This window comes from Bombina bombina, chromosome 6 (assembly GCF_027579735.1).
Source record: "Bombina bombina isolate aBomBom1 chromosome 6, aBomBom1.pri, whole genome shotgun sequence".
Classification (NCBI taxonomy): domain Eukaryota; kingdom Metazoa; phylum Chordata; class Amphibia; order Anura; family Bombinatoridae; genus Bombina; species Bombina bombina.
Window position 1 is genome coordinate 1,122,471,470 of NC_069504.1, and position 26,202 is coordinate 1,122,497,671.

Below are 26,202 nucleotides of genomic sequence, written 5' to 3' on the forward strand. Positions count from 1 at the left end.
TCACACAACAGCTGGAGGAACCTCAGTATAATAATCTCATTTGTTTAAGAGTGGTTACCTGGAGCTCCCTGTTATGGTTTTCACACAACAGCTAGAGGAACCTCAGAATAATAAAGTCTGATACTTATAGAGGGGTTACCAGGAGCTCCATGTTATGGATCTCACACAGCAGTTGGAGGAACCTTAGTATAATAAGGTGGTTACTTATAGAGCAGTTACCTGGAGCTCCATGTTATGGTTCTCACACAACAGCTGAGGATCCTCAGTATAATAAGATGGTTACTTATAGAGCGGTTACCTGGAGCTCCCTGTTATGGCTCTCACACAACATCTGGAGGAACCTCAGTATTATAAGACGGTTACTTAATAGAGTGGTTACCTGGAGCTCCCTGTTATGGTTCTCACACAACAGCTGGAGGTACACCTCAGTATAAGAAGCTAGTTACTTTTAGAGCAGTTACCTGGAGCTCCATGTTATGCTTCTCCTCACACAACAGCTGGAGGAACCTCAGTATAATAAGCTGGTCACTTATAGAGCGGTTACCTGGAGCCCACTGTTATGGCTCTCATGCAGCAGCTGGAGGAACCTCAGTATAATAAGCTGGTTACTTATAGAGCGGTTACCTGGAGCTCTGTTATGGTTCTCACATAAAAGCTGGAGGAACCTCAGTTTTATAAGATGGTTACTTAATAGAGTGGTTGCAGGGAGCTCCCTTTTATTTTTCTCACACAACAACTGGAGGAACCTCAGTATAATAAGACTGTTACTTATAGAGCGGTAACATGGAGATCCATGTTATGGTTCTCACACAACAGCTGGAGGAACCTCAGTATAATAAGCCAGTTACTTATAGAGCGGTTACCTGGAGCTCCCTGTTATGGTTATCAAAAAGCAGCTGGAGGAACCTCAGTATAATAAGCTGGTTACTTATAGAGCGGTTACCTGGAGCTCCCTGTTAGGGTTCTGACACAGCAGCTAGAGGAACCTTAGTATAATAAGCCGTTTACTTATAGAGCTGTTACCTGGAGCTCCCTATTATGGTTCTCACACATCAGCTGGATGAACCTCAGTATAACAGCTAGAGAAACCTCAGTATAATAATCTCATTAGTTTAAGAGCGGTTACCTGGAGCTACCTGTTATGGTTCTCACACAACAGCTGGAGTAACCTCAGTATAATAAGACAGTTACTTTTAGAGCAGTTACCTGGAGCTCCCTGTTATGGTTCTCACACAACAGCTGTAGGAACCTCAGTAAAATAAGCTGGTTACTTATAGAGTGGATACCTTGGAGCTCCCTCTTATGGTTCTCACACAACAGCTTGAGGAACCTCAGTATAATAATCTCATTAGTTTAAGAGCGGTTACCTGGAGCTACCTGTTATGGTTCTCATCAACAGCTGGAGGAACCTCAGTATAATAAGCTGGTCACTTATAGAGCGGTTACCTGGAACTCCCTGTTATGGTTATCACACAACAGCTAGAGGAACCTCAGTATAATAAGCTGGTTATTTATAGAGTGGTTACCTGGAGCTCCCTGTTATGGTTTTCACACAACAGCTGGAGGAACCTCAGTATAATAAGCTGGTTACTTATAGTGTGGTTACCTGGAGTTCCCTGTTATGGTTTTCACACAAAAGCTGGAGGAACCTAAGTATAATAAGCTGGTTACTTATAGAGCGGTTGCCTGGAGCTCCATGTTATGGTTCTCACACAGCAGTTGGATGAACCTTAGTATAATAAGATGGTTACTTATAGAGAAGTTACCTGGAGCTCCATGCTATGGTTCTAACACAACAGCTGAGGAACCTCAGTATAATAAGATGGTTACTTATAGAAAAGTTACCTGGAGCTCCCTGTTATGGTTCTCACACAACACCTGGAGGAACCTCAGTATAATAAGCCGTTTACTTATAGAGTGGTTATCTGCAGCTCCCTGTTATGGTTCTGACACAGCAGCTGAATGAACCTCAGTATAATAAGCAGGTTACTTAATAAGTGGTTACCTGGAGCTCCCTTTATGGTTCTCACACAGCAGCTGGAGGAACCTCAGTATAATAAGCAGGTTACTTAATAAGTGGTTACCTGGAGCTCCCTTTATGGTTCTCACACAGCAGCTGGAGGAACCTCAGTATAATAAGCTGGATACTTATAGAGCAGTTACCTGGAGCTCCCTGTTATGGTTCTCACACAACAGCTGGAGGAACCTCAGTATCGGCTGCATGATTGTTATAAGAGGGCTCATTGTGACAGCTTCTTCTGCAGATTTCTCCTCACATCCGCCATTGTCAGCTCCAGAGCCTATGAGATCCAAGTCTGGGTCAAGCTCCTTCCGGTACACACAATATGCTTTGGATGTTGCAGATGATGCTTCTGCCAGCTGTCCCTTCATTCCTTCTTTTAGGTGATACTGTGAATCTCTAACTGTAGAAAACAAAAAAATCTAGTGAGAAGAGTAAAACGTCCATATCAGTGCAAGCACCGTCTAGCTGACCAGTAGGGTATTAAAACTCAGAAACTGGCTCCTTAAAACATTACTTTATATAGTGACAAAATGAAACTGTACAAGAAAATAGCTGCTCTCTGGTATACAATGGCCCTAATATGAAGGGTTCTCTAGAATGTTTGCATCTCCCTGGAAGTATGAAATATCAAAGAGACACAAAAGTCATTTTTTAATTGTCAAAACTAAAAGATGGCATTTTATAATGTATTATAGCTTGTTTTTTTGTAAAGCAGATGTTTCTATACTGGTAAAAACAATGCTTTCTTCTGCTTGCAAAGCAGGAGGAGGTCTGCTTATTAGCCAGTAAATGATCAGACCTTAGGTCACTTACTGTTAGTTTCAAATTCAAAACTAAACAACTTTAGTTTTTTTTATGCAAAAAAAACATTTCAAAATGTTAAAGTTTTACTTTTTCATATATGTTTTTTTTTACCTTTTTTTTTAAAGAATGTCCAGTCCCTTTAAAAAGCTTAAATATGAGGGGTTGTCTATACTAATAAAGTTGTGTTTGCACAGTACTGCTGTCAAAAGGAAGTTGAACATACAATAAAACGTAAAATAAGACTATTTTTATAATAATGACATCGAAACCAGATAAATACTTTGATTAAGAAAGCTAGTCAAATTTATTGTGATCACCTGACACTTCAAAAACAAGATACATTTTACTGGCCAATATTTTTAATTAGCATAGCTCATTATAATGTTTATTCTTCAATCAAAGCAGGAGTCACTTCAGAACAACAACCACTTGAGAAGGATACGTGGACCAGCATACCCCCCAACTGTCCCGATTTTCGGGGTCTGTCCCTCTGTCCCGAGTTGCTAGCCATCTGTCCCGATTTGCCCCATGCATTAAAAAATTTTTTTTTTTTTTTTTTTTTTTTTTTTTAAATTCTGTTGGGCCCATACTAAGAAGCAGCTGGCTTTGCTTTCACAGGGTTAGACACCTGTTTCCCTGTGGAAAAGGAATGGTGTGTGGGTTAAGCAGGAGTAAGAAGGCTGTATACACTCTGACCACGGGTAATGGTGACCTCTCTAACCTACCTCTGGTAGTGATGATGTCTAACCCCTGGGGATAATACTAGCATGCCTTCAGTTTTATACAATGAGCAGTGCTAATACCAGGGTAACGAACAGTGGCAGCCGCAGACTGCCAGCTAATGTGCTTGCCAACCCCAGGACCCCATACAATGAATGTAGTGCGTGTGTCTATCTGTATCCATAACTGTGTGTGTGTATCTGTATGTATAAGTTTATGCTATGTAGTGTGTGTGTGTCTGCATGTATAAGTGTATGCTGCCTGTATAAGTGTATGCTATGTAATGTGTGTGTGCATCTGCATGTATAAGTGTATACTATGTAGTGTGTGTGTATCTTCATGTGTAAGTGTATGCTATGTAGTGTGTGTATCTTCATGTGTAAGTGTATGCTATGTAGTGTGTGTATATCTGCATGTATAAGTGTATGCTATGTAGTGTGTGTGTATCTGCATGTATAAGTGTATGCTATGTAGTGTGTGTGTATCTTCATGTGTAAGTGTATGCTATGTAGTGTGTGTGTGTATCTGCATGTATAAGTGTATGCTATGTAGTGTGTGTGTATCTGAATGTGTAAGTGTATGCTATGTAGTGTGTGTCTGCATGTATAAGTGTATACTATGCAGTGTCTGTGTATCTGCATGTATAAGTGCATGCTGCATGTATAAGTGTATACTATGTAGTCTGTGTGTATCTGCATGTATAAGTGTATGCTATGTAGTGTGTGTGTGTGTGTATCTGCATGTATAAGTGTATGCTATGTAGTGTGTGTGTGTGTATCTGCATGCATAAGTGTATGCTATGTAGTGTGTGTGTATTTGCATGTATATGCTAAGTAGTGTGTGTGTATCTGCATGTGTATGCTATGTAGTGTGTGTGTATCTGCATGTATAAGTGTATGCTATGTAGTGTGTGTGTATCTGCATGTATAAGTGTATGCTATGTAGTGTGTGTGTGTATCTGCATGTATAAGTGTATGCTATGTAGTGTGTGTGTATCTGCATGTATAAGTGTAAGCTATGTAGTGTGTGTGTGTGTATCTGCCTATATAAGTGTAAGCTATGTAGTGTGTGTGTATCTGCATGTATAAGTGTATGCTATGTAGTGTGTGTGTGTGTATCTGCATGTATAAGTGTATGCTATGTAGTGTGTGTGTGTGTGTATCTGCATACATAAGTGTATGCTATGTAGTGTGTGTGTATTTGCATGTATATGCTAAGTAGTGTGTGTGTATCTGCATGTGTATGCTATGTAGTGTGTGTGTATCTGCATATGTAAGTGTATGCTATGTAGTGTGTGTGTGTATCTGCATGTGTAAGTGTATGCTATGTAGTGTGTGTGTATCTGCATGTATAAGTGTATGCTATGTAGTGTGTGTGTATCTGCATGTATAAGTGTATGCTATGTAGTGTGTGTGTGTATCTGCATGTGTAAGTGTATGCTATGTAGTGTGTGTATCTGCATGTATAAGTGTATGCTATGTAGTGTGTGTATCTGCATGTGTAAGTGTATGCTATGTAGTGTGCTACTGTGCATTTTTGCTGACTTTAAAGGCCAGAATCTAGAATATTAATGGGGAATGCAGAGAGCAGTTTTAAATAATTTATTATTAAATGTCCAATTAAGATAAAAATATTTAGCAATGTCTTTGCAAAGGATAATTAAATACAGAGCTCACATAGCCATACCAGTGGTTTGAGCTTGTGTTTGATTTGCTGCCTAAGTGTATTAAAATCTATGACTTTATTTAGAATTTTATTTATATTACTTTGGTCTTATGATTTTTTAAGCCCCGCCCACCACATTTCAATTTTTTGCCGGGGGGGGGGGGGTCCCTCTTTTGAATTTTGAAATGTTGGGAGGTATGGACCAGTGTGACTTTAGCATGAGTCTGCTCCAATTGAACTCTCATGATTCAGACAGAGCATGCAGTTTTAAATACCTTTTCAATGTGCTTCCATTATCAAATTGTGCACAGTCTTTTTAAGTGCACACTTTCTGAGGCATAAGCTCCTGGTGGGCATGTGCAGGAGTTCCTAATCTGTGATTGGCTGATGGCTGTCACATGATACAGGGGAAAAGGAAATGAAGGGAAACTACAATTTGGCAAAAACAAATTACTACTCATTTGAAATTAAAAGTAACTACTATTGGATTGTCTTGTTATAGTTTATTTGTTGAGTATGCTGCTGTATTGAATAGTCCTTTAAGATACATTGGTGGATGGGGCTTGTCTGCTTGTCGGAAGCTGCATACTCTGGGCTAGATTACTTGCGGAGCGCAATTTATTTTTTTATAACACCTGAGACCTCATATCTTTGAATCCCTTAAAACTTTTTAATGCATTTTTCCCCCCCAATAATTTTGGTGTTAATATAAGTTTAACTGTACTTTTTAATGTAATTTTGAGCGTAACAGTTAACCAGAGCTTGTGCGTTAAATTAAATTGCACTCAAGTGAAACACATTTGCTTTCAAATTTTAATATGCATAAACCCGATATTGCTTGCGTGTAAGAGTTATCGCACCACTCGTTATCTGGCTCTCTGTGTTTATTTCTTATACGCTATGTTCTTTTGTCTTTATAGCGTGTGCTTCATCTCTTAAGAATATTTTCCTTTTACTAGAATGACAAATGCAGTGTATAGAGCGCTTAGCTCATCGTATGCACAGCCGAATGCAGTGTATAGCGTATAGAGCGCTAAGCTCATCGTATGCAAAGCCGAATGCAGTGTATAGCGTATAGAGAGCTTATCTCTTTGTATGCAAAGCCGAATGCAGTGTATAGTGTATAGAGCGCTTAGCTCTTCGTATGCACAGCCGAATGCAGTGTATAGCGTATAGAGCGCTAAGCTCATCGTATGCAAAGCCGAATGCAGTGTATAGCGTATAGATCGCTTATCTCTTCGTATGAAAAGCCAAATGCAGTGTATAGCGTATAGAGCGCTTATCTCTTTGTATGCAAAGCCGAATGCAGTGTATAGCGTATAGAGCGCTTATCTCTTCGTATGCAAAGCCGAATGCAGTGTATAGCTTATAGAGTGCTTATCTCTTTGTATGCAAAGCCGAATGCAGTGTATAGCGTATAGAGTGCTTATCTCTTTGGATGCAAAGCCGAATGCAGTGTATAGCGTATAGAGCGCTTATCTCTTTGTATGCAAAGCCGAATGCAGTGTATAGAGCGATTATCTCTTCGTATGAAAAGCCAAATGCAGTGTATAGTGTATAGAGCGCTTATCTCTTTGTATGCAAAGCCGAATGCAGTGTATAGCGTATAGAGCGCTTAGCTCATCGTATGCAAAGCCGAATGCAGTGTTTAGCGTATAGAGCACTTATCTCTTTGTATGCAAAGCCGAATGCAGTGTATAACGTATAGAGCGCTTATCTCTTTGTATGCAAAGCCGAATGCAGTGTATAGCGTATAGAGTGCTTATCTCTTTGTATGCAAAGCCGAATGCAGTGTATAGCGTATAGAGCGCTTATCTCTTTGTATGCAAAGTCGAATGCAGTATATAGTGTATAGAGTGCTTAGCTCTTAGTATGCAAAGCCGAATGCAGTGTATAGCATATAGAGTGCTTATCTCTTTGTATGCAAAGCCGAATACAGTGTATAGCGTATAGAGCGCTTAGCTCTTCGTATGTAAAGCCGAATGCAGTGTATAGCGTATAGAGCACTTATCTCTTTGTATGCAAAGCCAAATGCAGTGTATAGCGTATAGAGCACTTATCTCTTTGTATGCAAAGCCAAATGCAGTATATAGCGTATAGAGCGCTTAGCTCTTCGTATGCAAAGCCCAATGCAGTGTATAGCGTATAGAGCGCTTAGCTCTTCGTATGTAAAACCGAATGCAGTGTATAGCGTATAGAGCACTTATCTCTTTGTATGCAAAGCCGAATGCAGTGTATAGCGTATAGAGCGCTTAGCTCTTCGTATGTAAAGCCGAATGCAGTGTATAGCGTATAGAGCGCTTATCTCTTCGTATGCAAAGCCGAATGCAGTGTATAGCGTATAGAGCACTTATCTCTTTGTATGCAAAGCCGAATGCAGTGTATAGCGTATAGAGCACTTATCTCTTTGTATGCAAAGCCGAATGCAGTGTATAGCGTATAGAGCACTTATCTCTTTGTATGCAAAGCCGAATGCAGTGTATAGCGTATAGAGTGCTTATCTCTTTGTATGCAAAGCCGAATGCAGTGTATAGCGTATAGAGTGCTTATCTCTTCGTATGCAAAGCCGAATGCAGTGTATAGCGTATAGAGCGCTTAGCTCTTCGTATGTAAAGCCGAATGCAGTGTATAGCGTATAGAGCGCTTAGCTCTTCGTATGTAAAGCCGAATGCAGTGTATAGCGTATAGAGCGCTTAGCTCTTCGTATGTAAAGCCGAATGCAGTGTATAGCGTATAGAGCACTTATCTCTTCGTATGTAAAGCCGAATGCAGTGTATAGCGTATAGAGTGCTTATCTCTTCGTATGTAAAGCCAAATGCAGTGTATAGCGTATAGAGTGCTTATCTCTTCGTATGCAAAGCCAAATGCAGTGTATAGCGTATAGAGCACTTATCTCTTTGTATGCAAAGCCGAATGCAGTGTATAGCGTATAGAGCGCTTAGCTCTTCGTATGCAAAGCCCAATGCAGTGTATAGCGTATAGAGCGCTTAGCTCTTCGTATGTAAAGCCGAATGCAGTGTATAGCGTATAGAGTGCTTATCTCTTCGTATGCAAAGCCGAATGCAGTGTATAGTGTATAGAGCGCTTATCTCTTCGTATGTAAAGCCGAATACAGTGTATAGCGTATAGAGCACTTATCTCTTCGTATGTAAAGCCGAATGCAGTGTATAGCGTATAGAGCACTTATCTCTTTGTATGCAAAGCCGAATGCAGTGTATAGCGTATAGAGCACTTATCTCTTTGTATGTAAAGCCGAATGCAGTGTATAGCGTATAGAGCACTTATCTCTTCGTATGTAAAGCCGAATGCAGTGTATAGCGTATAGAGCGCTTATCTCTTCGTATGTAAAGCCGAATGCAGTGTATAGTGTATAGAGCGCTTATCTCTTTGTATGTAAAGCCGAATGCAGTGTATAGCGTATAGAGCGCTTATCTCTTCGTATGCAAAGCCGAATGCAGTGTATAGCGTATAGAGCGCTTATCTCTTCGTATGCAAAGCCCAATGCAGTGTATAGCGTATAGAGCGCTTAGCTCTTCGTATGCAAAGCCGAATGCAGTGTATAGCGTATAGAGCGCTTATCTCTTCGTATGCAAAGCCGAATGCAGTGTATAGCGTATAGAGCGCTTATCTCTTTGTATGTAAAGCCGAATGCAGTGTATAGCGTATAGAGCGCTTATCTCTTCGTATGCAAAGCCGAATGCAGTGTATAGCGTATAGAGCGCTTATCTCTTCGTATGCAAAGCCGAATGCAGTGTATAGTGCAGTGTATAGTAGCATCAAAATTGCATTTTTTTATATCACCACTGTTTCTGTGCTCCCCTAAGAAAACACAACTTTTTAACTGCTTACACTTCCTTTTGTGATTCAGACAGAGAATACAATTTTTAAAGAGTTTCCACATTACTTCCATTATCAAATTTGCTTTGTTCCCACTGTGTTCTTTGTTAAAGAGATACTTAGGTAGGCGCCTGGATCACTACATGACAGGTATAAGTGCTGCCATACATTTAGTCACAATTCCACAAGCGCTACCCAACCAAAAATGGGCCGGCTCCTAAGCTTACATTCCAGTTTTTTTAAATAAAGACACCAAGAGAACAAAGAGAAATTGATAATAGGAGTAAATTAGAAAGTTACTCAGAATTGCTGCTTTATCTGAATCGTGATCATTTCCTTTTAACTAAATGTATTTTTTTGCATTGATTAATATTATTTATGTATTCCACAACATTTCTAGTATAGTCCATTTATAGAAAAAAATGTCCACCCTTGATTTACAGGAACCTGGGATACATTTACTTGCAAACCAGAGGAATTCTACAAAATCAAATGTCACTAAATGATGTTTGTAAACAAACTGTTACTGTCAGTGGTGAATCTAAGGGTCACAGTCTCTAAATACACCTCTTAAAGGGACAGTCTAATCCAGAATTGTTATTGTTTAAATAAATAGGCCTTTTATTACCCATTCTCCAATTCTGCATAACCAACACAATATTAATATACTGTTAACTCTAATTACCTTGTAGCTAAGCCTCTGCAGACTACCACCTTATTTCAGTTCTTTTGACAGACTTGAATTTTAGCCAATCAGTGCTGTCTCCACGGAAGTGAGCACAATGTTATCTATATAGCAAACATGAACAAACGATGTCTAGCTGTGAAAAAGTGTCAAATGCATTGAGATCAGAAGCTGCCTTCAAGGGGCATAGAAATTAGCATATGAGCCTACCTAGGTTTGGCTTTCAACAAAGAATACCAAAAGAACAAAGCAAATTTGATGATAAAAGCAAATTGGAAAGTTGTTTAAAATTGCATGCCCTATATGAAACATGGAAGTTTAATTTTGACAAGACCCTTTAACGTGTGACAACAGGCTGTGGAATCCATTTGCAGTAATAATTTAACTTTACATGTAGCAGTGAAACCTACAAAATCTAGGGATAACTATTCAAGCACAGATATGAAAAGACGTATTATTTTATTGTGTATAACAGCAGCAAACTGAAAACAAGAAATTGTAAACAGAATTAGAAAATCTCCAATCTGGTCTCTGTCCTGTATGGATCTTTAGTATTTTGAAAATGTGCAGCACAAACCTTAGAAAGAAAAAACAAGCAGGCAAAGGGCTTTAACATTTAGATACACTCACCGGCCACTTTATTAGGTGCACCTTGCTAGTACCGGGTTGGACTCCCTTTTGCCTTCAGAACTGCCTTAATTCTTTGTGGCATAGATTTAAACAAGGTGAAACATTCTTTAGAGATTATGGTCCATATTGACATGATAGAGTCACGCTGTTGCTGCAGATTTGCCGGCTGCACATCCATGATGCAAATCTCTTGTTCCACCAGATCCCAAAGGTGCTCTATCGGATTGAGATCTGGTGAGTGTGGAGGCCATTGGAAAACAGTGAACTCATTGTCATGTTCAAGAAACCAGCTTGAGATGATTTGAGCTTTGTGACATGGTGCATTATCCTGCTGGAAGTAGCCATCAGAAGATAGGTACACTGTAGTGATAAAGGGATGGACATTATCAGCAACAATACTCAGGTAGGCCATGGCATTTAAACAATGCTCAGATGGTACTAAGGGGCCCAAAGTTTGCCAAGAAAATATCTTCCACACTATTTCACCACAACCACCCTGAACCGTTGATACAAGGCAGGATGGATCCATGCTTTCAAGTTGTTTACGCCAAATTCTGACCCTATCATCTGAATGTCGCAGCTGAAATCGAGACTCATCAGGCCAGGCAACTTTTTCCAATCTTCTATTGTCCAATTTTGGTGATCCTGTGCGAATTGTAGCCTCTGTTTCCTGTTCTTAGCTGACAGGATGGCACCCGGTGTGGTCTTCTGCTGATGTAGCCCATCTGCTTCAAGATTCGATGTGTTGTGCGTTCAGAGATGATATTCTGCATACCTTGGTTGTAATGAGTGGTTATTTAAGTGACTGTTGCCTTCCTATCATCTCGGACCAGTCTGCCCATTCTCCTCTGACCTCAACAAGGCATTTTCATCCAAACAATTGCCGCTCACTGGATATTTTCTCTTTTTCGGACCGTTCTCTGTAAACCCTAGAGATGGTTGTTGTTAAGATTACTGCAGCTTTTACTGTATCTTTGCACTAACCTTGTTTTATCATTATATGTTAGAAGTGCTGCAGCTTTAACTCAGCTCACCACACCCTCTGGGTGTGTCTGGGTCTCTGTGACATCATCAGAAGCCATGTTAGTTTTACTGATGGAACCTGCTAGTAAATAGCCATGTGGTTGTAGCTGAATAAAAGTTATCTAAAGTTCCTGCTGCAGAGTCTTCATGATATGTGCAAGAGACACCAGATACAGGGTAACAGCACACAACTGAATGTTCTAATCCTGAATACACAGAGAACATAACAGCTGGCGACGAGGATCTGTGGTCTGACCCTATAATGTCACTTATTGGCACCTTACCTGTGTTTGCAGCAGACACAGACAGATGGGACACATGGGTTGAACAGTTTGAGCTATATTGTACAGCAAATAACATAGGAGCTGATAAGCAAGTGGCTGTGTTTCTGACAACTATAGGCTCAGCAGCTTACACTACATTAAGGGACATTCTCTCACCAGATAAACCTAATGCTAAACCTCTGTCTGACCTGATCTGCCTGTTATCTGACCACTACCTACCTAAGCCTCTAGAGATATCAGAACGCTTTAAGTTTTACACACGCAAGCAATTGCAGCATGAGGACATTAAAACTTATGTGATCAGTTTAAAGAAACTAGCAAGTAGCTGCAGATTTGGGGATTATTTAAACACTGCTTTACGTGATATGTTTGTTATTGGACTCATGGACTGTACAGTACAAAAGAGACTATTAGCAGAGGATGAGTTAACACTAAAGCGTGCTATAGAGATAGCTACAGTCATGGAACTTGCTACTAAAGATGCACAAATGCTCCAGGCCCCAGCACAGGCAGTTTGTGATAAGAATATATTTATTTTTTTTATACAAGTATGCACCTTAATAAACAGTATCCAGCTAGACAAGGGTCACAGACCGCCTGTTACAGATGTGGTGACACAAATCACACAGCAAATGCCTGCAGGTTTAGGAACAGCACCTGCTATGGGTGTGGGAAGATTGGTCATACAAAAAGTGTGTGCAGAAGTTCCTTAGACAGAGATAAAAGTTAGAAAGTCAGCAAGTCACGTGCAGCTTTTCATGTGCAAGTAGATACACCACACACAGATTCAGAGGAAGACAAACCATTATACACATTACAGATCTACAGCCTTAAGAATAAAATTCCAGAACTGCAAGCAAAGGTGAATATAGATGGTAAACCTCTCATTATGGAAGTTGATACAGGAGCAGCAGTCTCTGTTATCACAGCTGCTGATTGGAACCGCCTGGGACTAAGGCAACCAATTGTTCCAACAGCTGTCACAATGCAAACATATTCAAATGAAATAATAAAGCCTATTGGGTGTGTATCACCTACAGTGACATTTAATGGTATAACTAAAAAGCTACGCCTCTACATTTTACCTAAAGGAGGACCACCTTTGCTTGGTAGATCCTGGATCCAAACATTGGGCATGCCAAAGGTACCACAACAGTTACCGCTTAACAAACTGCTGGACCAAAGTGGGAATTCAAATTCTTCTTGGATTAATTCACTAAAGCACAAATATAAGACTGTATTTGATGGGAACCTAGGTTTAGTGAAAGACAAGCAGATTCAGCTTCACCTAAAAGAAAATGCTATTCCAAAAATTTGTAAACCAAGAGTTGTACCATTTGCACTTAAACCTAAAATTGAAGCAGAACTAGAAAGACTACGAAATCAGGGGATTATTGTTCCAGTGTCTAGCAGTGAATGGGCTTCCCCAATAGTTCCTGTCATAAAATTATTTTTGCATCTGTGGAGATTTCAGAGTGGGCCTTAACCCTCAATTACTTGTGGATCAGTATCCTTTACCACGGATTGAAGAATTGTTTAGTTCTCTGGCAGGGGGTGAAAAATTTACAAAAATTGACTTGCATCAAGCATACTTACAATTAGAGGTTCATCCAGACACCTGTTAACTATCAACACTCACAAAGGACTTTTTCAGTATACGCGAATGGTGTTTGGCATTGCCCCAGCACCTGCAGTGTGGCAACGGATAATGGATGAGATCTTGGCAGGTATTCCACATACCCACTGTATGTTAGATGACATGCTTATCACTGGTGAAAATGATGCCACTCATAAAGCCAATGTTGAAGCTGTTTTACAGCGCCTACAGGAATTCGGACTGAAAGTTAACATGGAAAAGCGTGAGTTCTTCTGCAAGAGTTTAGAATATTGTGCACATGTAGTGGACAAGAATGGTCTCCACACAACTGCTGAAAAAGTGAAAGCACTGGTTCATGCTCCCACCCCTGTTAATGTATCTCAGCTACGTTCTTATTTGGGGTTGCTCAATTACTATCACAGATTTTTACCAAATTTGGCTCATTTACTATATCCACTACACCGCCTTTTAGATAGTAAAAACCAGTGGGCCTGGACTGACTTATGTACACGAGCATTTGAACGCTCAAAACAACTTCTTCTGGAATCAAGACTCCTTGTCCACTATGACCTTAAGAAGCCTTTGGAACTAGCCTGCGATGCTTCACCATATGGTTTAGGCGCAGTACTTTCACACATTATGCCCGATGGTTCTGAACGTCCTGTGTCTTTTGCGTCCAGATCTCTAACTCCATCTGAGAGAAATTATGCCCAGATTGATAGAGAAGCTTTAGCAATAATTTGGGCTGTGAAGAAATTCCACATTTATATATATGGCAGACCTTTTACTCTGATCATGGATCATAAACCACTCTTGTCCATTCTGCACCCTCAGAAGGGTATCTCCAACACAACAGCTGCTCGACTTCAGCGCTATGCACTTCAGCTGGCGGCTTACAACTATTAAATATCGATGCCACAGTGATAATACGAATGTGGATATGTTTTCAAGATTACCAAAGGTACATCACATGACAGCATCTTCTAAAATTATAGAAACTCCTCCACAGCCTTTAAATCTAAATTCCAAAGTGATTGCTACTTATACATGCTCTGATTCTACTTTACAGGAAATTAAGTCTTTTGTTCAACATGGGTGGCCTAAAGTGGTTCGCTCTGACCTTCAGCCATATTTTACAAGGAAGAAGGAAATTGTGCATGACTCAGGCTGTCTGTTATGGGGGTCATGAGTGATAATTCCGACCTTACTGCAAACATTAGCATTAAAGTTACTACACAGCTCACATCAGGGTGTAGTAAAAATGAAGCAAAGAGCACGAGAATATTTATGGTGGCCTAAACTGGATACAGATATTGCTTCTTATGTAGCTGCTTGCAATGCATGTGCACAGACACAGCGGAATCCCAGCAGGGACACCTCAAAAACTTGGCCATGGCCAAATGAACCTTGGACAAGAATCCATGTTGATTTTGCAGGGCCAGTGGATGGACGAATGTATTTGGTGGCTGTGGATGCTCATTCCAAGTGGCCAGAAGTAGTTCAAATGTCAAGTACTACAACACAACAAACCATTGTCGTTCTTTCCAGTATGTTTGCAAGATTTGGACTGCCACAAACTTTAAGTCTCAGACAATGGTCCACAGTTCATATCACATGAATTTGAAACATTTCTAGCTACAAATAACATCAAACACTGTAAGACAGCTCCATATTTTCCAGCCTCTATTGGACAGGCTGAAAGATTTGTACAAACTTTAAAACGCCACTTAGCTGTCTCTCACAAATCAAAATTTAATCCAAACTCCCTGTCTAACTTTTTGTTTAACTATCGAAACACTCCCCATGCCACTACTGGGCTATCACCTGCAATGTTAATGTTTGGAAGACGCCTGAGAACTCCACTGGATAAAGTTAGACAGAACATTCCAAACAAGAGTTGAACACTTCTAGCGTTTCAGAATTTGTTATTCATGACAGAGTATGGGTTAGAAACTACCGTGGCCCAAATAAATGGATTCCAGCTGTCATAATACATGGCATGGGCAACAGAATGTTTAAAGTTCAACTACAAGCTGGTGGTACAGTTTCCCGCCATGTAGAACAAATGAGACATAGATCTCAACCAGCTACACAAATATCCAATGATTCAGATGGTGAGGATATCTGGCATGGAGTGTGGTGCCCACCTGAGTCTTCTGAGGATGAAAATACAATGAACACAACTGAAAAAGATCAACCTCAGAATGATTCTGTCCAACAACAAAATATCACAGATGATCAACAACCGTTGGGTACTCCTCCACAGACCATTTCTCCTGAACCAAATACTCTACGGCCCTCTAGACACAGAAGGCCACCTTCTAGATGGCAATGTGAGGATTCAGTGAGAGATTATTCAGCAAGGAATGACCTAATCCGAAGGCGGATTTATCGCAGAAAACATAACTGTGACTAAAATCTAGGCTGCGACCTAGGTCTTGTGCATAGACTATAAAGATAAACTGTTCTAAGTACAAGTGTATGGTTTAGTGATAAACATGTATGTCTATTACTTGTTGTATGTTACAATATTATCCACTGTCTGTTCTTTATTTTTATTTATTTTTTATATTTATTTATTTTTTGAGAAAAAAGGGGATGTTAAGATTACTGCAGCTTTTACTGTATCTTTGCACTAACCTTGTTTTATCATTATATGTTAGAAGTGCTGCAGCTTTAAGCTCAGCTCACCATACCCTCTGGGTGTGTCTGGGTCTCTGTGACATCATCAGAAGCCATGTTAGTTTTACTGATGGAACCTGCTAGTAAATAGCCATGTGGTTGTAGCTGAATAAAAGTTATCTAAAGTTCCTGCTGCAGAGTCTTCATGATATGTGCAAGAGACACCAGACACAAGGTAACAGCACACAACTGAATGTTCTAATCCTGACTACACAGAGAACATAACAGTTGTAGATCAGCAGTTTTTGAAATACTCAGACCAGCCCGTCTGGCACCAACAACCATGCCACGTTCAAAGTCACTTAAATCCCCTTTGTTGCCCATTCTGATGCTCGGTTTGAACATCAGCAAGTCGTCTACACCACGTCTAGATGTCTAAATGCATTGAGTTGCTGCCATGTGATTGGCTGATTAGCAATTTGTGTTAACAAGCAATGGAACAGGTGTAGCTAATAAAGTTGCCAGTGAGTGTATATATACATGTCTAAACATGTATATGTATGTATGCATATATATATATATTTATTATTAATGTGTTTTGTGAAACTTTTTTTATTTCGCGAAACAGTTAACTAGAGCTCTGAGGACACACTATCCCGACAAGTGTTAACTTAAATTGCGCTCAAGTGATCATGTTTACTTTCAACTTGTAAAACCGATGTGTACAAACACCCGGGATAAACCCCTTTTCTACCCAGGGTAACTATATACAAAACTGACTTACTTATATGGTAAAATAATTCTTAACTATATAGCTCAAAGTAAAATTGTAAATGTAAACCGAACCTTACAGACACATCACCTTTAAAGGTTTAGCTAACATACAATGAAAGCTAAATTTAGTAATGAATTGGCTTAAAATTAGAGCTTACAAGCTAAAATATATAGGTTGAACTTCTAGATAAATAAAAGACTAGGAGAGCATGCTTTTAATATCAAGAAAAGTTTTACTAAGCATATGGTTTTTCACCAAATTAAAACAAAACTCAGATCCTAGTTATATAACTACATTTATGGCCATGAGAAAGATTCAAAAGTATTAGAAAGAGGAAGTAACCAATAAGGACAGATGGAAATTAAATTGCGCTTTCTGTTAGGTACATTAATTTTAGGGGGACTGAACAAAGCTTCGAGCTACATCATTTTTATAAGATAATACATGTCAAATTAGCCAGGGATTTAATATCATATAAAATATATTATTAGGACTAGCAAAAATGTAAGGAGAAAGAAATATGGATAGTGTAATTAAAAGTTGATAGAAAAAGTTAAATTGATTTGGTATATAAAAGTTAAAGGTATTAAAATCATGAAAGAATATATAGGCTAAAATGTTCTTATAGTTAAATAGGTTCCAATATGGATCTGTAGCATTGGCTTAGGAACTGTCTATGTAGGCAGTAAAGTTAATTACCTATAAATATATGGTTGACGATATATGACATTTTCATTTTTATAAAGTGAAATAGGGATGTCTACTTGGAGTAGGTATATTTCTTTTTATAAAATATCTACCAATCAATTTAAAACTTTTTTAGCTAAGGTTAATCAATTTTTGATAATGGACGTTTATACTGAAAGTCTTGCTTGCCTTTTGAGGAATCTATAGAATATTATGAATGTGGAATGATGATTATGTATTGGTAAAAAAGCCGCACACATTAGCAAAACGTACGTCGGAGTAGAAAAGGAAGAGGAGTGCCACGATGAAAGCACAAGACGGCTTACGCACACAGCATCCAGATAATCTGCAGGTATATACAGGACTGTTACGAATGGTTTCTTTGTTGTATAATTCCAAAAGTGGGCGGAGTTCTCCAGGTGCTGCTGGTAGATACTCAGATATGTGGTTTTAAATTGCTTCATGTTTTATTTGATTTTCTAAATGTTTTTACAATAAATATATTCTAAAAACATAAACCTGATATCCAATGGGATTGATAGTAATGCCTTTAACTCAGAGCTTTAAGGGCTCTGAAGAATGTGAGTATATATAACCAGCCTAAGAAGGAATTGCAACTGTAACAGAGCATAATGAACGCTATGAATCTGTGTTTCTGTTTCTTTTTTTTCTGAGGATAACAAGAAACCATTGAAGTTTCCAAAATAAAAGGACGTTTGGTCTAAATTGGAGTTTCAATATTTGTTTGGTGAATGTATTGATTTAAAATATTTAGGCATTATGTTTATTATCACATTTTTATTTATAAAATGTATTTAATATGCAGATATTGTGTAATGTAATGATTAATTGCAGATTGTATATATATATATATATATATATATATATATATATATATATATGAAAATTCATTAAAATTATGGGGGGAGATAAAAAACTGAAATTAAAATCCTCCATGTCTCAAAATTAAATCAATGTAAATATTTGCATAGGAAATTAGTACATCTAGGCAAGTATCCCTGCTTGCTTTCCCTCAGAAATTTTTAATATACGTTTCCAATGCACAAGAGAATTGTGGGTAAGATATGCAAATTCAATATGCAAATTCTCAGGTTTTTTGCTTCAAAAATACTGTTTTAAATACTGTTTTTTTTGCTGTCATAATCCTGTTTAAAAGGATCGCTGTGTTAAAACAGTATTTTTGAAGCAAAAAACTGAGAATTTGCATATCGAATTTGCATATCTTACCCACAATTCTCTTGTGCATTGGAAACATTGTATATTAAGAATTTCTGGGGAAAAGCAAGCGGGGATACTTGCCTAGATGTACTAATTTCTTATGCAAATATTTACATTGATTTATATATATATATATATATATATATATATATATATATACATACATATATATATATATATATATATATATATATACATACATATATATATATACATATATATATATACATATATACATTAGGCCTGTCAAAAATAATCGTTTTGACGATGCATCGCGATGCGGCATGAAACGATTCTGCATCGATGCGCTGAGACGCGATAATCGATTAACGTTACCCACGTGACCAGCCTCCAGGAAACGTAAAAGAAAGTGCGCGAAAGTGCGCGGTACATCGTTTTGACGTCACTGACGTCACGTCACCCAATAAAGCAACATGGGCGCTCATAGGCGGTCTCTTGAAGTGCCGAAGTTACGCAGTAGGAGCAAAGCAGCAAAGCAGGAGTTTGTTGCCTGAGATTGATGATGGTACACGGCGGTATACTACAGCTACACGGCGGGCTCATTTTTATTTTGTGGGAGACAGAGGAGGAGACCTATGGTGAGAATTAGACTAACTAACTGTTTGTTTAGTTAATAGTTACCAAAACGTTGTACATTTTGCCAATGCCATGCCATAATTGCCATTGCCATGCCTGCCTATTGCCTCAACTGCCTACTACTTGCCAATAGGTAAACTAATTATTAACTTACTTAAAGAGCAAATCAATAAGGGGTACACAATCACATTTATTACACAATAAGGGGTAACAATTAAATACTTGCCTTATTTACTTAACGTAGTATGCTGAGCTGACTGAGGCTCAGGCTGCTGCATAATTAATTGCTGCATTATTGAATAATATTGCATATATAAAAAATGTATTATAAATAAATATAGTATACTATTATTGTCTAATAATGTCTCTATTAGTCTAATCTGTATCTATTATCTACATGTTTTTCACATGGATGGATGGCCTGGTCTGAAGTTCTAATATTTTAATAATATATTAATTCAAGAAAGTGCATGCAATTTTAAACAACTTTCCCTATTATATAATTTGCTTATCCTTTGTTGAAATGCATAGCCTCCTCCTTGTGCACAAAGTATTATATACTTTTTAGTAAGTAATGTGTGTGCTGTGCGCAATGCATTGCTAATATGTCATCAACAAACGATATCTGAGAAGTATGAAGCAAATTAAATAATAGAAGAGTTAGTTATGATGTTTATTTAAAATTGTATTCTCTATCTGAATCATGAAAGTAAATGTTTGGTTTTTTGCACCTTTAAGTGTGTAATATATTACAGTAACTGTGTCAGTGAGTGAGTGATGTCCCCTGCAATTATCACAATGCAATTTGTTTTAAAATTTATGTTCGCAAAATGTATGGCATTGGCAAAGTAGTTGAAGTTACTAGTACTTGTTGATTTTACATTTGCGGCTTGACATTTTGACAACTGGAACTTAGTGTATTTTCTTTTTTTTTTAACACTGACAGAGTTTGACGTTGACAACAACATCATCCGTCACATATGTACATGTCATGCTAAAATGACAGAGGGAGACAAAAAAGATAGAGAGATAAAAAATGCACCTAGCATTTTAAAAGCAAGCATCTGGGCACATTTTGGATTTTATGAACATACTGGAAAGCACGAATTGGACAAGACACACGCGGTTTGTAAAGCCTGTCACACAAAAATTAAATACCTAGGGAATACTACTAACTTGAGAAATCACGTTAGACGTTTTCACTCTGAGATGCTAACCCCTGCCGCTGTCGCCAGTGCCACTGCCAAGGAAATAACAAGACTAGCTGAAGCTCATCAGCCAAGAATTGATGCAATGCTGTCAACTTTGCCACCCAACTCTGAAAAAGGGAAGAGAATAACCAAAGCTGTGGCAACTTTCATAGCGAAGGACCTACGGCCTTACTCTGTTGTGGAAAACCTTGGGTTTCGCAACCTGTTGAAGACACTAGAGCCACGTTATAAGATCCCGTCACGCAATCACTTAACAGAAAACGTTATACCTGCACTCTACCAAGAAACAAAAGCTCAGGTAATTGCATCAATGAGCCAAGCCAGTCGAGTCGCACTAACGTGTGATTCATGGACTTCAGTCACGACGGAGTCTTATGTAACAGTAACTGCACATTACATTAGCAAGGACTGGAAGATCTTGTCGCATGTGCTGCAAACGAGAGCAGTTTATGAGTCTCACACGGGTTCTCATCTGGCGGAGCTACTGTCTCGTGTCGTGGAAGAATGGCAGCTGTCCGATAAATCTGTAGTGCTTGTGACCGACAATGCTTCGAACATGATTGTTGCTGCTCAAGTTGGAAAATTCCCTCATGTAAAATGCTTCGCCCATACACTGAATCTCGCATCCCAGCGGGCGCTGAAAGTGGCCACGCTCTCCAGGCTTTTAGGCAGAGTGCGACGAATATCAACATTTTTTCACCGCAGCACTACAGCAAACCACTGTCTGAAAGAAAAACAGAAATGTCTTGGCCTGAAGAATCATAAGCTAATAACTGATGTGACAACAAGGTGGAACAGCTCATATGACATGGTCGAGAGGTTCCTAGAACAGCAACCTGCAATCTGTGCCACATTGTTGTCTCCAGAAGTCAGAAAAAGTGAGTCAGATCTCTGCACTCTCAACGAAACAGATGTGTCAAATGCAGAGGATGCTGTGAGTGCATTAAAGCCAATGAAAGATGCAACCACACTGATGTCAGAAGAGCGCAATCCAACTGTTTCTCTCATTGCCCCTCTAAATGCACAACTGCTCCAGAACATGACAGACACCATGGGAGACACACCCATGATCCATGAGATCAAGAATGCCATCAAAACAGATCTCCTGAAGAGGTACAGCAGTGAGGCAGAGAAGAAGATACTTTATACAGCCTCTGCCCTGGATCCTCGTTTTAAGGGACTGCCTTTTATTCTCACAGAGGAGGAGAGATTGGAGATATACAGAGGAGTGACTGAGGAGGCTGCATCCTTGGAGGTAATTTTAATTGCATCATGTTTCTTGAATAGATGTGAGCTGTTGTATGCATTTATTTATGCATTACTGTCTCTCTGAGCACACACATAGCATTAGCTGGCTGGCTGCTCGAGGTAATAATGAATGCTATTTTTTCTATTCTTTTGTTCAAACACAGATTGAGTGTACTAGTACAGTTACATCTAGGAGGACAAACGTGGATGAAGTGCCACTGCCTGAGGGAAAAGAAACTCTGGAAGAAGAATCAGCCATCGAGGAGGATAACCCTTCTCCTCCCAAAAGAAAGTCCACATCGCTTCTCATGACTTTGCTGGGACAGTCTTTCACTGACACTGAAGGTACAATAGAACCCAAGACCCCCTATGCCAAGGCTGAAGAGGAAATAGAGAAATATTGTAAAGCCCCATCTCTGCCTCTCACTGAAGACCCTTTGAAATGGTGGCATGTACATGAGGTCATATTTCCCCTCCTCTCTCATTTGTCAAAGCGATACTTGTGTATCCCAGGTACAAGCGTGTCTGCAGAGCGGGTTTTCTCCACTGCAGGAGATGTGGTAACGGCTAAAAGAAGCACCCTCAAACCAGAGCATGTGGATCAACTAGTGTTCTTACAGAAAAACCTACATATTCCATAATTCTGAGTAGTGATTCAGGTTTATAATATTAATATTTAATGTTTTTTGGCACATCCAGAAGAAAGTGCTGTGTGCCCCACTGCCCAGTGCAGACTACTGTTAAGTTATTTTATATTTGTTACTGTTATATAGCTTATAGCTTTTTGAAAAATTAAGCTTAAAACCTTGAGTAAATCTTTGTTGGATCACAAAATATACTAGTACACTACACGACACACCACGTCACTCTGTCACAGTCACACACACACACACACACAATACAAAAGAAACAACACACAACTGCACACACCTCATGTGTGCGTGTCAGTCAGTGTCACCTTCACCATGATTCACTCTTTTTATGATGTGTGTTTTTTTTGGTATTGTTTGACTGTGTGTGACTGTGACTGTGTGTGTGTTGTGTAACAATATATTTGTGATCCCATAAAGATATTGATAATCAAAGTTAGTAAATCTAGTAGTTCAATGCTACTTCTTGTATAATGTCTATTACTACTTCTAGTGTTACTGTGATGTTTGCCAATCAGGAAGTGCTCTGTTTTGTAGATGTTGTGCTATTGTTACAGCACACCCCTGTATTGTTTGCAATGCAGTGAGTGCATAGTGCACACTGCATAAGGGATTATTAATATTATTCATTCACACTAAAAAATTGTCTATTTTAAATAGACCCTTTAAGAAAGATATCATATGTTTTTGTTTATGATCCCAATCCCAAATGCCATCCCACCCACTCCCAGGCAGATCTGTAGGGGTTAACCGAATATAACCAACCAGTTAACAATAACAATGTGTGTACTGCAGTGTCTAACTGTCTCTTTATGAGTGTGTGAGTGTGTCTGTGAGTGAGTGAGTGCCAGTTTGAAAAGTTTGTATGTATCTCATTCTCTATGAGTGTGTGTGAGATGAGTGTATTAACTGCCTTTGAATTTTTTTGTTTGTATGTGATTGTGTGTCTGTCCCAGTGTCACTGTCTAAGTGTCTATGAGTGTGAGTGTGACTGTGGCTGACTGTGGTGCCATTGAATGTTTTTGTTTGTGTGTGTGTCCCACTGTGTCTCTAGTGTCTGAGTGTCTAGTGAGTGTGACTGTCTAACTGTCTATGAGTGCACTATGCAGAGAGTGAGACTGAAGCCAAACCCCACTATAGGGGAAGGAAAAGCCTTGAGTAAACCTTGAGTAAATCTTTATTGGATCACAAATATACTGTACACTACAGACAGTACAGCACACACACAGTGCCACACACAACAGCACAATACAAAAATAAAGCACACACACCTCAGGTGAGTGGCGTGCCACCCTTTCTTCACCATGATTTACTCCTTGATGTCTGTGTCCTTTTTTATGTATTGTTTGTTTGTGTGTGACTGCTGTGTACTGTTCAGTGACAGACTCAGTCACTATTCAGTTGTGTGTAGTACTGCTTTAACAGTAACTAATAACTAACTAATTATATTTGTGATCCCATAAAGATAATATAATCATCAAGAAGAAACTGTAGTTATAGTAGTTCAGTTCAATGCTACTTGTTTTAAATGTCTCTCTCTCTAGTACTATTGTAAGTCTGTAACTGTGTAAACTAATTGTATATGTCACAATCACATGTGTGTTGTGTGCACACTCTGTGCTGTGTGTTGTGTTCCAGATTCTTCACGTGATGTTTGTTTGCCACAAATTGACAGTCATGAAGGCACAGTGGACTGCACCTGTAATTTTGTACCTATAAGGGATTTATGTTTTGTTTTCTGAGGACAATTTTCACACAAATAAGGTATTATGGTGGTAACTTAAGCTTAACCTATCTATTTGGGTTTTAATTTAATGTCTATTATATTATTATTACTAAGTAAGTAAAGAAATTAAATTAAAACCAACATAGATAGGTTAGACATTTATTTGTTGTTCATGTTTCTTTACAAGTGTATAGTGTACTACTTACTAATATATAATATATACATTTAAATATTTTCTTTTACTGAAGAAGTACACTGTGAGCACTGCACTTTTTACACTACGTACTCTGTAACTACAGTTTGATGCCATAATATTGTTTCCAAACCAATACAACAATTGCCATTTAGTATTTACTGTTCTATAAACTGTTGTTGTCTGCTGTGTTCAGACTTTGCCACAGGAAGAGTGTCCTTTTTTGAGCTAATAAAATAAAAAAAGAGTTTATTTCAATACTTTGACTTCTTGAATTTTTTTTTCTGAAAAATTTAAAAATTGGGCAGAAATAGTGCAGTAATCGTGATGCATCGCGATGCATCGTAGAATCGAATCGTATCGAATCGTTACGATGATAATCGTAATCGAATCGAATCGTGAGACAGGTGAAGATGCGCAGCTCTAATATACATATATATATATATATATATATATACACACACACACATACTCTATTCCACAAGATGAGGGAATTCTCCGGTCTTAAATTTTAACACAATTTTTTTTTTTTTTTAAATAATTTTTATTTGAGAATTGAAGGCATACATGAAATATGAAGCAATAAAACATACAATATAACACACCATTAATGAAATACAAATATCCTATTGTATGGAGTTTTATACATTTATATATTTATATATTCCTAAAAGAAAAATTCACAGGTACAGTGTATTAATCGAATGCCTAATGTTCATTTACCCTCTTGCAGGACACATGAGGCCACTTTTGTACCTCATCTATATATAATCAAAGTATAGGAGTTCTATTTCCCAGCAAGAGAGATCACCTTTGGACCGTAAATAACGATCTCATTTTTTAGTTTTAACATAAACTGTAATATATCCCCTTCATTGCTATTGACAAGGTATAGGATATGAGCTCCCCAAGTTATAAACATTGGTCATCTTGGACCACCAGAAGTAAAAATACAACAATAGTGGGGAGGGTTTGGGGGAGGAACTAAAAGGATCACTCTTTGACCCTAACTGGTATCCTATATTGAAAGCAGTTGAAGAACCTGGACCCAATACACTGTATATCATGTGAAGGTGGTCCCTGGAAGGATATATAGCCTTTTTTATCTCTGTTGTGAGGAATGCAAATGTTTATACATGGATCTCATATAAATAGAAAAAAATGATTAACACTCTAGTAGTCTAACAACAACCTTCATCCTTATTGAGATGCTTTATGGTAAGCTACAAATATAAGGCCTGGGTATGCTCGTATTATTAAGTTAGCCTTTTTGCTGAGCATCTGCTAGTCACACATCCCTAGAGGTGGGCTATTCCATATTTACACATAAACCAACAAGATTAAATAGTTAATAAATGCTGTTGCCAAATGGGAATTACCTAATGCTATATGAGAGCAGTTAAGTCTTATAGGGCTCCACAAACTAAACTTTTATCATCTAGGACAATTCTGAATCTTGAGGAGTATTGTGATGGGGCTGAAGCCAAGGACCTCATTAAATAAAACTCAGACCAAAATGTGTAGTTATCTTCATTACTTTTTCTAGGGTATAAGGGAAAGTAATAATCCATTGTTATCTAGAAGGGTGAATTAAGGCATTTTACCGGAAACCAAGGCCTATAAACAGCCACAATATGATTATGCATTTAGTGTAAAAATATCACTAGATTAGGTTAGACAAACTTAACATTTAAAGGTCTGTACCCCTTAAGCCCCCTCTTTTTCCCAAGAGCTTAGTGACATAAGAATATGGGGAAAATAAGAAATATGTTTCATTAAGTTCAAACATGGAACTAGTATCGAGGCTTCCAAATCTTGTGAGCTATACACATGTGAGACAGCATTTAAGCATATATAAATAAATACATATGGACCAAAAAACTAGTAAACGGCTATGTAACTAACATTAACAGACTTTGCCCTGTAACTATATGTATATTAACACAGAGCATTACCACTCAGGGTTAAACACTAATTAATAACTGT

At 38.4% G+C, this 26,202-nt stretch overlaps 1 protein-coding gene across 1 annotated transcript in view; it reads right to left on the minus strand.

Annotated features, from left to right (window-relative positions):
- The window catches only part of ITPR2 (inositol 1,4,5-trisphosphate receptor type 2), a 920,836-nt gene that overhangs the window by 338,528 nt on the left and 556,106 nt on the right, over positions 1–26,202 (minus strand). Inside the window, exon 33 of the mRNA XM_053719707.1 lies at positions 2,164–2,423. Within this exon, the coding sequence (XP_053575682.1) occupies positions 2,164–2,423 (260 nt within the window). The remainder of the gene's footprint in view (positions 1–2,163; positions 2,424–26,202) is intronic.